Source organism: Elephantulus edwardii, unplaced genomic scaffold, assembly GCF_000299155.1.
Source record: "Elephantulus edwardii isolate Elephantulus edwardi_28Jun2011 unplaced genomic scaffold, EleEdw1.0 scaffold00323, whole genome shotgun sequence".
NCBI classification, from domain to species: Eukaryota; Metazoa; Chordata; class Mammalia; order Macroscelidea; family Macroscelididae; genus Elephantulus; species Elephantulus edwardii.
Genome location: NW_006400073.1, coordinates 1,971,979 through 1,985,361, shown reverse-complemented (window position 1 = coordinate 1,985,361; position 13,383 = coordinate 1,971,979). Strand labels below are relative to the sequence as shown.

General features: G+C 43.7%; 1 protein-coding gene across 1 annotated transcript in view; it reads left to right on the top strand.

Moving 5' to 3' along the window:
• ARHGAP32 (Rho GTPase activating protein 32) overlaps positions 1-12,694 on the top strand; it is a 385,046-nt gene extending 372,352 nt beyond the window's left edge. The window contains exons 19-22 of the mRNA XM_006901383.1: positions 2,594-2,665; positions 5,110-5,985; positions 6,607-7,592; positions 10,448-12,694. Of these exons, the coding sequence (XP_006901445.1) occupies positions 2,594-2,665; positions 5,110-5,985; positions 6,607-7,592; positions 10,448-12,694 (4,181 nt within the window). The remainder of the gene's footprint in view (positions 1-2,593; positions 2,666-5,109; positions 5,986-6,606; positions 7,593-10,447) is intronic.
• The last annotated feature ends 689 nt before the right edge of the window (positions 12,695-13,383 follow it).

Genomic DNA, 13,383 nt, shown 5'->3' with positions numbered 1-13,383 from the left:
GAAATCAGCCCATCTATTTATGGGCAATTGATTTTTGACAAAGAGATGAAATCAGTTAGGTGGGGAAATGACAGCCTTTTTAACAAATGGTGTTGGCAAAATTGGAAAACTATCTGCAGAAGAATTAAACAAGAAAAAGTACTCTTTTAAGAAGAATTTAAAATTCATGCTTGATATTAGCTTCTGAATCCTGGAAGCTAGAACTAAGTTTTTTCTTAGTAATGCTAGAAGTATAGTGTTCAGTTCACTTAAATTCAGCATCTTTTCTGTTTACAAATGTGTGTGAAGTGTGTATCAGTTATTTTGTAACAGACTATAACATTAAAATACGTTCTCTGCCTTCAGAATTTATTTGTGAAGTTATATATATCTATATCTATCTATCTATCTATCTATCTATCTATCTATCTATCTATCTATATGAAAATGTCCCTGCAGACTAGTAGCTCTTGAAATAAACATGGCAGGAATTGCCAGTTCTTACTGGAAGAGGCCTGACAGTAAGGAACAGGCATTTGAAGAATAGGGGTAGATTCACCTAACAGACCAGGGGTCAAGGGAGGAGCTTCTAAAAATGGAAGCAAGTGCAGCCTGGTGTGAGAATGACGTACACTACAGCATTGGGCTGAATGGCGGTGTAAGAAGAGATTCTGGTCTCTGAAGCTTTGTATTCCTTGAGAAAATATTTCCTTTTTTTCCTATACTCCAAGGAGATTTATTGAATGATTTGACATTATCAAGTTTGTGGTTAAGAAAGATGACTTCAACACCACCTTAGTGAACATATGTAAAGGAACTAAGACTGGAGTCTGGACAATTCGGAGATTGTTGTCATTGTTTAAACAGGAAGTGATGATGCCTGAATTAAGCAGTAGCAAAAGATGTAGAGAAGGGATTTACAAGGCTTTAAGCAAGCATAATATATTATCATTGACAACCAAACGCTTGTGAAGGATGAGGGAGGAGATGAACAAAATTATTTTTCAGGTTTTTGATTAAATGACAAGATCAATGGTAATGCTAGTAAGCCTATAAGGAGTAGTAGCATTTTGAAAAGAAAAATAATGTGTGAATTAAGCGTGCTGTTGGCCTAGTGGTAGGAATCTGCATCGCAATCCTGAAGCTTCACAATTTGAACCCACCAGTTATTGTGCAGAGGAAACCAGGCAGTTCCCTCCTGTGCGATTTACTGCCTCTGAAAACCCACCAGAGGATCAGCTGTGAGTCAGCTCTGACTCGATGGTACACAGCAGCAACAGGAAAGGCATTAAGATGGGTCTAAAATTCTGCAAAGGGGTTTAACAGAGATACACATTTGAAAGGAATCTGCACACATGTAGAAGTTAAAATTTTAGGGATACAGTTAATTGTCCAGAGATGAAGCTGTTGAATAAGAAGAGAAGCAATGTGGGGACTGAATTAGAGAGAACAGCAATGCAAAAGGATGGAGAGAAGTGTTTAAAGAAGTGGGGAAAGAGAAGGAAAGGGAAATAATGGAGGAGAGATTTTAGAGGAGGGGTCAGCGGTGTGAGGTCCTGTGAGGAAGTGAATGAGGATGAAGATACTAAACAAGCAGTACTCCACAAATACTACTTACGTCCTTGTATTAATTTCCTAAGCCTGCTGTCGACTAGTGTCAGCCTCCCATCAGGTTCCCCAGACTGTAAGTGTTTACAAAAGGAGCCTGTCCCTCTTTCTTCCTTGGAGCAGTTGGTGGATTTTAGTGGCAGACCTTTGAGTTACCAACTCAGTGTCTTACACAGTACACCACCAAGCTGGTTTCCAGGGGCTGCCAACTAAGGGAGCTCTTGTGGGGTCGTTCCTAAGGAATTGTACTGTAGACCCACAGGTCCTGCTGCTGTTTTGGCAGTTTGAATCCACAAGTGGTCTCCTTCATCAGATTCACAACCTCAGAAATCCAGTAGAGATTAGGCTTTGAGTTGGTCCTGGTCAATGGCCGTGAGTTTGAGTTTTACTTGGTTTAAGACAATAGAAATGAATTATCTTAAGCTCTGGAAGCACTGTGGCAGTAGGCCCTGTGCTCTCTGAAGACTCTAAGTGAGAATATACTGTCTTTTCTTTTCTCCCTTTTTGTGTGACTCCGGGCACTGCATGATTTTTAACAGCATAACTTCAATCCTCACCTGTCCTTACCTGGCCACGTTCCCTCAGTATGTTATTATCTTTTGCCTGTCTTACCAGGATACCAGTCATTGATGTCAGGGTCACTCTCCATTTATCTGATGTCATCCTGAAATGGACGTGAATTTAAAAGGTGGAAGCACATTCAGCCCACCCCCATACTAGTGCATGATCTTTAGGAAACATTAAGGTCTTTTTGTTTTCCTCTGTTTGCAAGTTCATAATCCTTTGGAAAAGAGATTTTTTTTCATACAGGAAAAGGTAAAAGCAATGCAGCATGGTATAATAGGATGCTGACATTGAATAGGATTGACTAAATATATCCCAAACTACTCTTCAAAGTTTAAACATGTACAAAGGAAGAAAAAAAAACCAAACACATTCTTCTCTTTCCTTATATATTATAATAACAAATACTAAAACTTCACATCATTTGATTTTAATTCTTTAGGTGGCAGAGCAGAAGGAACCCTCCGTTCAGCTAAAAGTGAGGAGTCTCTTACTTCTCTTCATACAGGTGATGGTAAGGCTCTTTTCTGAGGTTTCATAAATGAACAGAACAGTGAAGTATATTTTATGAATATTCAACAAATAGGCTAATATATTGATTGCAGCAATGAGCTCAAATATGTCCGATATGAGGGTGACGGTGCATGAAAGAACAGGGTTCACATCTGTTCATAGGATCACCATGAATCATACTCAACTTGACAGCATGTAATACAGCATCACATTACCATCAGGTTGGAGAAAAAGAGGAAGACCCTCAACAAGAAGGCTAGACACATACTGTAACAGTGGGCTGGAGCATGTTAGAGTTTATGAGGGTGGTCCTGGATAGGGCACAGTTTTGCTGTATTGTTCATCAGGTCACAATGAATCATCATCAGCTTGGTGACAGCTAACAACATTGCTGAAAGTTTAGCATGCAAACACATCAACCACACTATCTGTTCAGTGCTGTTCAGATTAAAAGTCATTAATATTTAAATATATACCAGTTGTTAATCTGCTGGCATGATTATTACTCAGTTTGCATATGTACATTCCAAATGGTTTAGGGTAACCATTTATACATATCATTTATTGAAAAACCATTCTTTGAATTTGACACTCTGAGGACCGTTTTACCAAGTATAAAATCACACCCTTTTAAGATTTAGATCAGTAGGCATTTGTCTTGAAATTGGTTTAACGTTATGTTAAGTTTCAGAGAGCTGATTTATTATAGGAAGTTTTTGCTATCTGCAGCTAATCCATACAGAGAGCAGAGAGAGCAACTTAAAGTGGATCCATTTAAAATGGGGTCAACATTTCATAGTAACTCACTCATTGCTATTGAGTCAGTTCCAGCTCTACTGGATTTCTGAGGTTGAAAATTGCAAGAAGGTGGGAACTGTCCTTTCTACCTCAGAGCCTATGGTGGGTTCAGGCTGCCTGACACACGTGGGCTTTGGGTTGGCATCACAACTCCATCAGCTATACTACCTGAGCTCCCTAACATTTCAGAATATATTGTGAAAAATCTTTTGATTGCAGCTGAATTTGAAAGACAAAACTAGAAAAAAATTATGAAGACTAGTCTCTCTGTTCAGCAAAAGTTGAACTATATTTGTGTGTGTGTGTGTATAAATGTTAAAATGAAGAAAGACTTCAGTATTGATTTAGAAAAGGTTATAATTCTTTTGTTTACAAAACATTTAATATCAGTATAGGACATTCTCCACTTGACATTTCTCTTGTGTAGCAGAATTCTGAAGAAGGTGCTTTTGGTAATAATTAGTAAATACTTCTCTCATTTCCCAAGGACTTTTTACCCTATTCTTTTGATATTTAAATCTAGTTCTTTCCCAGTATTCTGAAGTATCATCAATCTGGTCAATTTTCCATCTTCACTCATCAGTTCTTCTGACAGCCAGACTCATTGATAAATGGCAAAGACATTCTCATCGCATTTAAGTGACTGTTATTTTACATGTTTTCCTAGATTTTCATTTCACTGAAGTCAAGAAAATGATCTGCAAAAACAGTGGGCTGAGTAGATGGTAGTATTGGGCAGAAAATAATATTTGTTGTAGAAATTGTATAAGTGGTCAGCACATTAATGAATGTGGTTTTTGTAAGACCACTTTTGCCTATTTATACTACATTTTCATCATGACAAAACTAATAATTCAAATAGAATATTCAGAAATCTTTATTGAATTGGTTATTTTACAACATAGAATTGTAAAATACTTGTTACCACGGTTGAACACTCTGCCTGAGAATTTTAAGGCCTGTTCTTATTAAAGGAGGACAAGAAATGTATTAATCCATTAATCAAGAAATTCAGTGTTTTAGAAATAAGAGTATTATTCCTTGAGGAAGAAAACAAGCTAATAAAGCCTCACCTTTTGCTATTAAATATTAGAACCTTCCCCTGAAATTTGTGAGAGCTGGGACTAGAGCTAGTTTTTTGGGGTCTTGCAGTTTTCTGCTTTTGACACAGTGCTTTGTTACAGCTTAGCTGTAGCTCATTTTAATGGAAAATAGTTGAGTTTCCCTTCTCTGGCAGTTTTCTACCTTATAGAATTTTCAACTTTTACAGATGGTGCCGTATTTAAAATGATTAATTTTGCGTCACAATTCATATGTGAGACAATGATAAAATGAGACACAAAGAAATTTTAAAAACTTACCCAAACTCACAAAAATTGTCAGTGTTGGAGCAATAAGAATCCACGAGTTCTAGGTCTTTTTTTCTTGCTCAAATCATGAAATATCAAGGTATCCCTATGATTATTTTAAATGTGATTTGAAAGTTCTTTTATTTACTTGAAGTTTGAAGGATCTATAGGACAAAGAGACCCGAAGGAAGTGAGCAGTGACATTGTCTTACTCCACATAGTGAGCTGCTCCTGAAATGAGTGATATGCTGTAATAGTTTGTATGTTCCGACCCTGATACTGTTCTCCATTTCACCAGGTGATTCCAAGCTATTCCGACCCCAAAGACCCCGGTCAAGCAGTGATGCACTCTCTGCCTCCTTTAATGGGGAACCGCTGGGGAACCGCTGCAATTCCTATGATAACCTACCCCGGGACAACCAAAGTGACGATGAGGTCGGGCTGCTCCACATCCCAGCGCTCGTGTCTCCTCATTCAGCCGAGGATGTGGATTTGAGCCCACCTGACATTGGAGTGGCCAGCTTGGACTTTGACCCAATGTCATTTCAGTGTAGCCCCCCAAAGGCTGAATCAGAATGTCTGGAAAGTGGTACTTCATATTTAGATTCATTAGGATACTCCAAGGATAAACCAAGTCCCAATAAAAGAGAAGCAGAGGGAGGTGGAAGCCAGTCTCAGACTCCAGGAAGCACTGCAAGTTCTGAACCTATCTCTCCTCTTCAGGAAAAACTGAGTCCATTCTTTACCCTGGACCTGAGTCCAACTGAAGATCACTCCTCCAAACCATCGTTCACTGAAAAGGTCGTGTATGCTTTCTCTCCAAAGATTGGACGGAAATTAAGCAAATCGCCTTCTATGAACATATCTGAACCAATCTCAGTCACCCTTCCTGCTCGGGTATCTGAAGTCGTTGTTGCAATTTCTGACCTGGCCACTCAGAATACATCTACTCCAACCTGGAACAAAAGCGTAGAAGAAAGTGATGCCACAAAACTATTTCTTACCCAGGTACTAAAGACGAATACAAGTGAGCAAGAAGCCCAAGAAGAATGTGAAATTGAAGCCCAGGCCCTGGACCAGGTGGCTGTGGAAGAGGTGGTCTTGCCAGGGAGAGAAGTGCAGGCCATCCCAAGCAGTCAGTGTAAGGCCGTACCTGCTGGACAGGCACAGACAGGTACTGTGTATTTTCCTCCATTCTTTCTCTAAGTTGAGAGGGCTCTTGCATCGTGTGTGCCACCTGTGCCTTTAGAAAGGAAAGTGCATCACAGTGAGCTTTGCTGGTGCTAATGGTGCAAAGCCCTTAATTAAAAGCAGCCAAAGGGCTATTAGCCCTCCTGCAGTACTTCATAAAGTCCCTTTCTTTTCTGGACAGTCAGAATTCATGGAAAAATTTTGCACAAGTTTGTAGCTCTTGATTATATTTTCTAATAGATATCTGTATAATAGTCTTACAAGTAAACAAACCAGCCTATACCATCAAATGTAAGAAACCCATCTTAGTAACATTCTGAAGGCACTTGAGTCTTGTTTCTGAGCCAGGTGAGGGATCTGTTATCCTCATCTCTGTAGCACTTCAAGAGGAAACCGAGATCTCAAAATTTGCTTGGTTTTCGTTTCCTTCTGAACTAGATGTGTTTTCTACAACATTTGCATGTGGGATAGAAGATCATGGATGGCCATTTTGAAAAATGGAAAGCACCTATTTTTAAATGATCACATGGGGAATGTTTGGCTTTCCATATAGAATAACATAAGCTACCTTTTCACTTTCATTTTTTTCCCAATTTCCTACTAGGAGCAGTTACCCATGACCCCCCTCAGGATTACGTTCCCGTCAGTTCAGTTTCTCTTATCCCACCACCACCGCCTCCGAAAAGCGTTGCCCGCATGCTGGCATTAGCTTTAGCTGAGTCCGCACAGCAAGCCTCAACACAGTCCTTCAAGAGACCAGGGAATTCTCAGTCTGGGTTTGCAGATTATGGAGACACAGCAGTGGCTGCAACTGAAGATAAACCACCCAATTCCTCCCCTAGTGTACCTCTAGATAGGGCCTGTTACCAAGCTGACATGGCCGTGGAGCAGCTGCCCCCCCAAAACAGTGTGTCTGGGATCTGTGGACAGCCTGCAGGAGACCCAGCAGCTGCTGAATGCCAACCCCACAGTGAGGCACCTGAGTGTGGGGAGCACCTTTACCAAGCAGACTCCCCAGGAAATCAGCCACATCAGACTTATTTAACTGGGGACCGAGAGCAAGCCCATGCCACTGTCATTCCCTTGCCAGACCCTGAGAAGTCTAATGATCCTGGGTGTTTCCCTGAAGACCAGTCTGGGAAGCCCACTGTGCCAGCCATCTCCTTTGTGGACCAGGAAGACCCTTCTCACCCTTCTCACCCCCATCTCTACAGTGGAGACCAGCCAGCTGCACATCTGGGCACAAGAGTGGAGAGGTCCCACCACGCCCCGGAACTTGCCGACAATTCTTCCATTTCGCCTAGGGACAAAGTTTACCCTCATTCTGGGTCCCCCGAGGGAAATCCCATCACAGCCACCATGCCCTACATGTCAACCATTACAACTGCAGCTGATGCCGTTACTGGGGAAGCTGCCTGGAATGTGGCCGAGCTGCCCACTGCAGCCAGCCATGCTGTGGGCACCCTCCAGCACTCCCACAGGACTGGCCGGCCCCTACCCTCACTGCCTTCCCAGAAGTCTGCAGAGCAGCTGCTTTCCGGGGGACAGGTCCAAGCAGCAGCCAGTGTAGAACTGAGTAACCCCTACAAGGTAAGAAGGGCCGGGTCAAAGGAAATGAAGTGTGCTTTTACACAGACATGACATTTTCAGCAGGCTGTGTCACATGTGGTCCTGAAACGTTTCCTTGAAAGGTTTTCTTGAAATGTTTCCTGCTTCAAGTCAGAGGCTGCTGCTGTCTTGATGGTTTTCTTTGAGAAGGCATAGCGACTTAGGGACTGAGGTTTGTCTATGCGTGCTTCCTAAATGATGCAGGCATTTTTTCCTAGCAACACAAGGTCACAATCAGATGAGTCAAATGGGGCTGCAGCTGCTGAAGTTGCAGGGAGTTGTTTTCAGCTCTCACTGACTCTCTATGACTTTGGGCAGGTCACCACCCATTGCTAGTCACTCAAGTCCTCAGTATGTGGACACCTGGGTGCTGAGACCTCAGTAACACTGCCAGCAGACTCGCTAGATATGAAAGAAAGCACTTCTCTTACTTTTCCTTATTTCCCCAATGATAACGAACAGATTGTTCCAAAGGCCAGGCCTGTTTCCTTAAAAGAATGCATGCTATTTGCAGAATACTAAACTTTCTTCTTAATTTTTTTTCTTTTTTAAAAAGTGCTTGAAGGGACATCATGCTTGGAAGGGTAGAGGGATGGAGAAAGAAAGGGAGACCATCGATGAAAGGGATTGATAAAGTGATTGGGGTAATGAGGATAGGTGTGTCAGAGAGAGTAAAGTTGCCACAGGATAGAGCAGGTTTCAGGGCTGTTATATACCTAGAGTCGCTATGAGTCACAAGCAACTCAATGGCTCATAACAACTCTTTTCAATTATTGTCTCCTTCATTTTCTTAACTCCTCCCTTCTTCTTTGTTCTTTCTTCTATCTAATTCCTTCCTTTCTTCAGCAAATATTTCCCAACTGCTTGGAGGAGAACATGATGTTTAGAAAATTATGTTAGCAAACATTAAGCTGATCCTTAACAAAATGAATTAACAACACATTTATGTATAGCAGAGACTGTGAAGAAAGTAAAGGAATGGGCAGGGTGTGTTTTGTTGCACATAGGCTCTCTATAAGCAGAAGACATTCAATGACACCAAACAACAAGAGTAATCATTGTAGTAAGGAGCTCTGATGGTGTAATGGACTACGTGTTGGGATGCTGACCGAAAGTCTTGCATTTCAAATCTGTCAGCTGCTCCACACAACAAAACTGAGGCATTCTCCTCCTGTAGTTTTACAGTCTTTGAAACTTGATGGAGAATGAGTTGGAATCAATTTTATGAGAGATGGAAGTGGGTTTTAGTTTTGAGTTAAGCACTTAAAATTAGGAATGAGTGAATGTACAATAGTTAATAACACAAACTTGATCGCTGCTCTCATATCTCACCTTCATTTCAATGCTCTTTTTCTTCCAGGCTCAGCAGAGCTAATATGGTTCTAACACTTGCTTTTCTTCTAGTTAAAGAATTATGGCTTAACAGGGCTCCTTCACCATCTTCTCTCTCTCTCTCTCTCTCTCTCTCTCTCACACACACACACACTGCATTTATCTCTCTCATCTTCATAATTTTTTTCAGTGCTGTCCCTTTTGCACACTTTAGCGTTTTCCCTAATAAATTCTTTATATTTTTTTAAGTGCCTGAGAGTTTTTAGGCACCTTGAACTAAAAGAACTTGAATAGAGCATCCTCAGTAGCACACACTAGGGACCTGAAGTGGCATAGTCATTTTAGAGTTGCTCTGCTCACCCAAAAAGTGATGCCTCTCTGGTGGTTCAAATCCACCAGTGGCTGCATGTCAGGAAAGTGAACAGTCTCCTCCTGTACAATTGACAACCTCTGACAGTCTCCTGGAAAGTCAGCTGTGAGTCAGTTCTGAGTCAGTAGTAATGGGGTTGAGGAGTGTTTGCCTTTTAGTGAAACACACCACTTCTCCAGCACTTTTTGTTGCTGGTGGTTTCTTTTCCTATTCATTCTCTTGTTACTGCTTTGCATACAATACTTTGTTGACATGTATTTCATTCCTGTACATGGTTTCTCAGCCCCTCCCTCCACCCACCACCTACAACCATTCTTGCACATTCTGTTCCTCAGCCCCAGTCGCACCATGCACAGTATCTGATTGCCCAGGCATTTCTCATTGTCCTGCCCTTCACCCATCTCAGGAAGTATGCACTGTTTATCAGTTCCTTTTCTCCTTCTCCCAACCCTTCGCTGGTACACTTACTAGATTTATTCTCTCTGTAGATTGATCTTTCTCTTCCCTTTCATGACAGTGGTTTTCCACAGCATTTGTCCTTATTCAACATAATATCATCCAGACTCATCCACATTGTGTGGTGTTCTACAAGCTCTTTGTGGTTTTTACCATTGCATCATACTCCACTGTGTCTTTAGGGTAGCACATGTGTTTGGCTGCTGCTTCTGCAGGGCAGGTTGGGAGGAGGGCAGGGAGAGGGAGCAGTGCTGATTCAAATGCTGCTTTAGATGGGCCACTTTAACCCTCCTTGTTTTGGGGGCTTCTAACTGCTGACAGTACAAAACTGACTCATTGGGGAACCCCTCAAGATGGAATGAACTCTTTAACAAAATATCCTTCATGTTGAAACTGGGCAATGTTTTTTTAGTACTTATTTGGATCATGTACTAAGAAAATTAAGATCATATCATTTCACTGGACAGTTCTTCAAGATGGCAGTGGCTTTTGCATGAAATAGCAGCATAGGATGCCTTTCTTAATGTGAAAGAAGCAGCCTTACCATGACCACGTGGCTTGGGAAACTTCAGGCAGCTGCCCAGTATTACCTCCACATAAAAGTTACAAATGTAATACTGTTTGATTCCCCAAGCAGAGCCATGGACAATACGCTCATAGATTTCTTATCTTCCCGTAGGTTCCGGGCATAGTTCCAGTTCCAGAGAGGCCACCTGAGCCGCGAACCATTGATGAGCCTGTGCCTGTGTTTGCCAATGATGGTGGTACTTCTGCTCAGTGCCCCATCTCTGTGGCTGCTGTCAACACAGGACTCCCTGAGAAAGCCTGGGAAGGCTCCAGAGGCCCCCCACTGCACCTCCTGACCGAGTGTGTCCCGGTGCATGCCTCTTGTGGTTTCACTGCACCTGCCCCTCCAGTTAGGACCATGGAGAGCAGGATTGCAGCAGCCGCCCACGGCACCAGTGCAGAGGCCTCCTGCGGTCCCACTTACCACTCCTTTGTCGCTGCTTCTTCAGCCTCTGTGGATGATGGTTTGCCTCTGCAGTTTCCTGCCTCACATCCTAAGCATGTTTCTCAGAAAGCATCTTTTTCTTCATTTGTCAGGCCTAATATCACCACTGAACCCTATGGTCCAGAAAACTGTTTGCATTTCAGTATGACTCCAAATTGCCAGTACCGTCCCCAGAGTGTGCCCCCACACCATAATAAACTGGAACAGCACCAAGCATATGGGTCAAGGTCCGAGCCACCAGCCTCCGTGGGACCTCGCTACAACACATACATGGCCCCAGGAAGAAGTGTGGCCGGGCACTACACCAAGCCTTGTGGCCGGGCTGACTATATCTCCTCTCTAGGCTCCTCTGTTAGGAATGCTTGTTACCCCGAAGGTATCCCACCCTACCCCACTATACGAAGGGTACAATCTCTCCATGTACCCCCATCATCCATGGTCCGATCGGTTCCCATTTCACGGACAGAAGTGCCCCCTGATGATGAACCAGCCTACTGCCCACGACCCCTGTACCAATATAAGCCATACCAGTCCTCCCAGGCCCGCTCAGATTACCACGTCACTCAGCTTCAGCCTTACTTTGAGAATGGTCGGGTCCACTACCGGTACAGCCCATATTCCAGCTCCAGTACCTATTACAGTCCAGATGGAGCCCTTTGTGATGTGGATGCCTATGGCACCATCCAGCTAAGGCCTCTTCACCACCAACCCACCCGCGACTTGGCCTTCCATAATTCCAGACAAGGAAAGAATCCATACGCTTATCCTGGCTTGCCCCCTCGTCCCCGTGCCAATGTGATTGGCTTTTTCTCTGGTAATGACCATAATGGGGTGAACATGCCTCCAACCACGGACATAAAGCACACTTACCCTTCTTGGGATCTTGAGGACTTGGAAAAATACCGCATGCAGTCCATCCGGAGAGAGAGCCGTGCTCGGCAGAAGGTGAAAGGGCCGATCATGTCCCAGTATGACAACATGACCCCAGCTGTGCAGGACGACTTGGGTGGAGTTTATGTCATCCACCTCCGCAGTAAATCGGATCCTGGGAAAACTGGACTTCTCTCAGTGGCAGAAGGAAAAGATGGACAGCTCCCAGCGAAGGCTGTGAGTCCTGAGGGCGATGACCGCTTCTATAGGAAACATCCAGAACCAGAATTGGGAAGAGCTCACCATCATGGAGGATATGGCAATGGGCAGCCAGAAAAACCCTCCCTCCCTCAGAAGCAGAGCAGCCTCAGGAACAGAAAGATTCATGACAAGGGCTGTGTCCTCCCCGAGCATAGGGCCCTTCAGGAAGCAAGCCATCGGCAACTGTGTGAGTCCAAAAATGGGCCTCCTTACCCCCAGGGCACTGCCCAGTTAGATTATGGGCCCAAAGGGCTTCCAGACACTTCTGAGCCAGTCAACTTCCATAACTCTGGAGGGAAGTATATCACAACAGGGCAGGACACACTTAGACTGGCCCACAAGGAAGTGAGGCTTCCCAGAGAGCTGGAGCGTTCCAGAGTGAGGCCCACTCCAGCCCCAGAGAATCACTCTAGAGCTTGTTTCAAGGAAGAAGAGCACCTCTCACAGTCCGTGGTCCCCCCACCCAAGCCAGAGCGGAGTCACAGCCTGAAGCTTCATCCCACCCCAGCCGTGGAGCGGGAGCCTGGGGCACTGTACCAGTACCAGATGCCCAGCAAACGCCAGAGCAGTATGACTGTCATGTCCCAGTATGACAACCTGGAGGACTATCACTCACTACCACAGCACCCGCGAGCCATGTTTGGAGGAGGCCTAGGGACATACGCACCTCCTGGTTTCCCCCACTCACAGAACAGGACATATGCTACAGCTTTGGGCCAAGGGGCGTACCTCCCCACAGAGCTGTCCCTGCAGCACCCCGAGCCCCAGATCCATGCCGAGTGAGCCGGGACCAAGAGTCGATGCAGCCCCTGCTGGGCAGTGGACTGCTCTATTTTTTTTTCTCTCCAATAACCAAAAAGATTAAAAAACAACAACACTGCAAACATCCAGACACATCAAAAACAACAGCCTAATAAAATGAATCACAGTCTCCCCTCACCCACTTCATTACCACCTCTTCCATCTATAGACTGTATCATTTTATCATTAAAAGAAGTCTGAATGATTGTAAGCCACTGTGTTGAAAAGCTAGTAAAGAACTTTGTCACAGACCACACTTGCTATGTAGGGCTAATTTGCAAGAGCCTGAGGACTACTTTTAACTGGATTTGAATTGAACCATGTTTTTTACCATTTGCAGTAGAGTTCAGGGCAGTTGAAGTATTCCCTGTTGTTTTCATGCTGACCATTGTGTCCCTCTGGCTTCCGAATCCATGCAGCTTTCCCAAACAGCCACTCTGCTCTCTTCCTCTCTTTGTTCCCAGTCTTGTGTCTTCAGATCTAATTTAAAAGTGGCAGGATTTCCCTCCCCCTAACAACATGATGATAAAAGGGAAGAAGCAGCATACTTTAAAAATGAGAGTTCAAAGAAAGATGGTTTGAGCATCTATTAAAATGTCAGATTGTTAGGACCCAGACTGAACCAGGCGTGCCCTTCCCAGATCTCACAGGTTCCAGTGCTGCACGATATA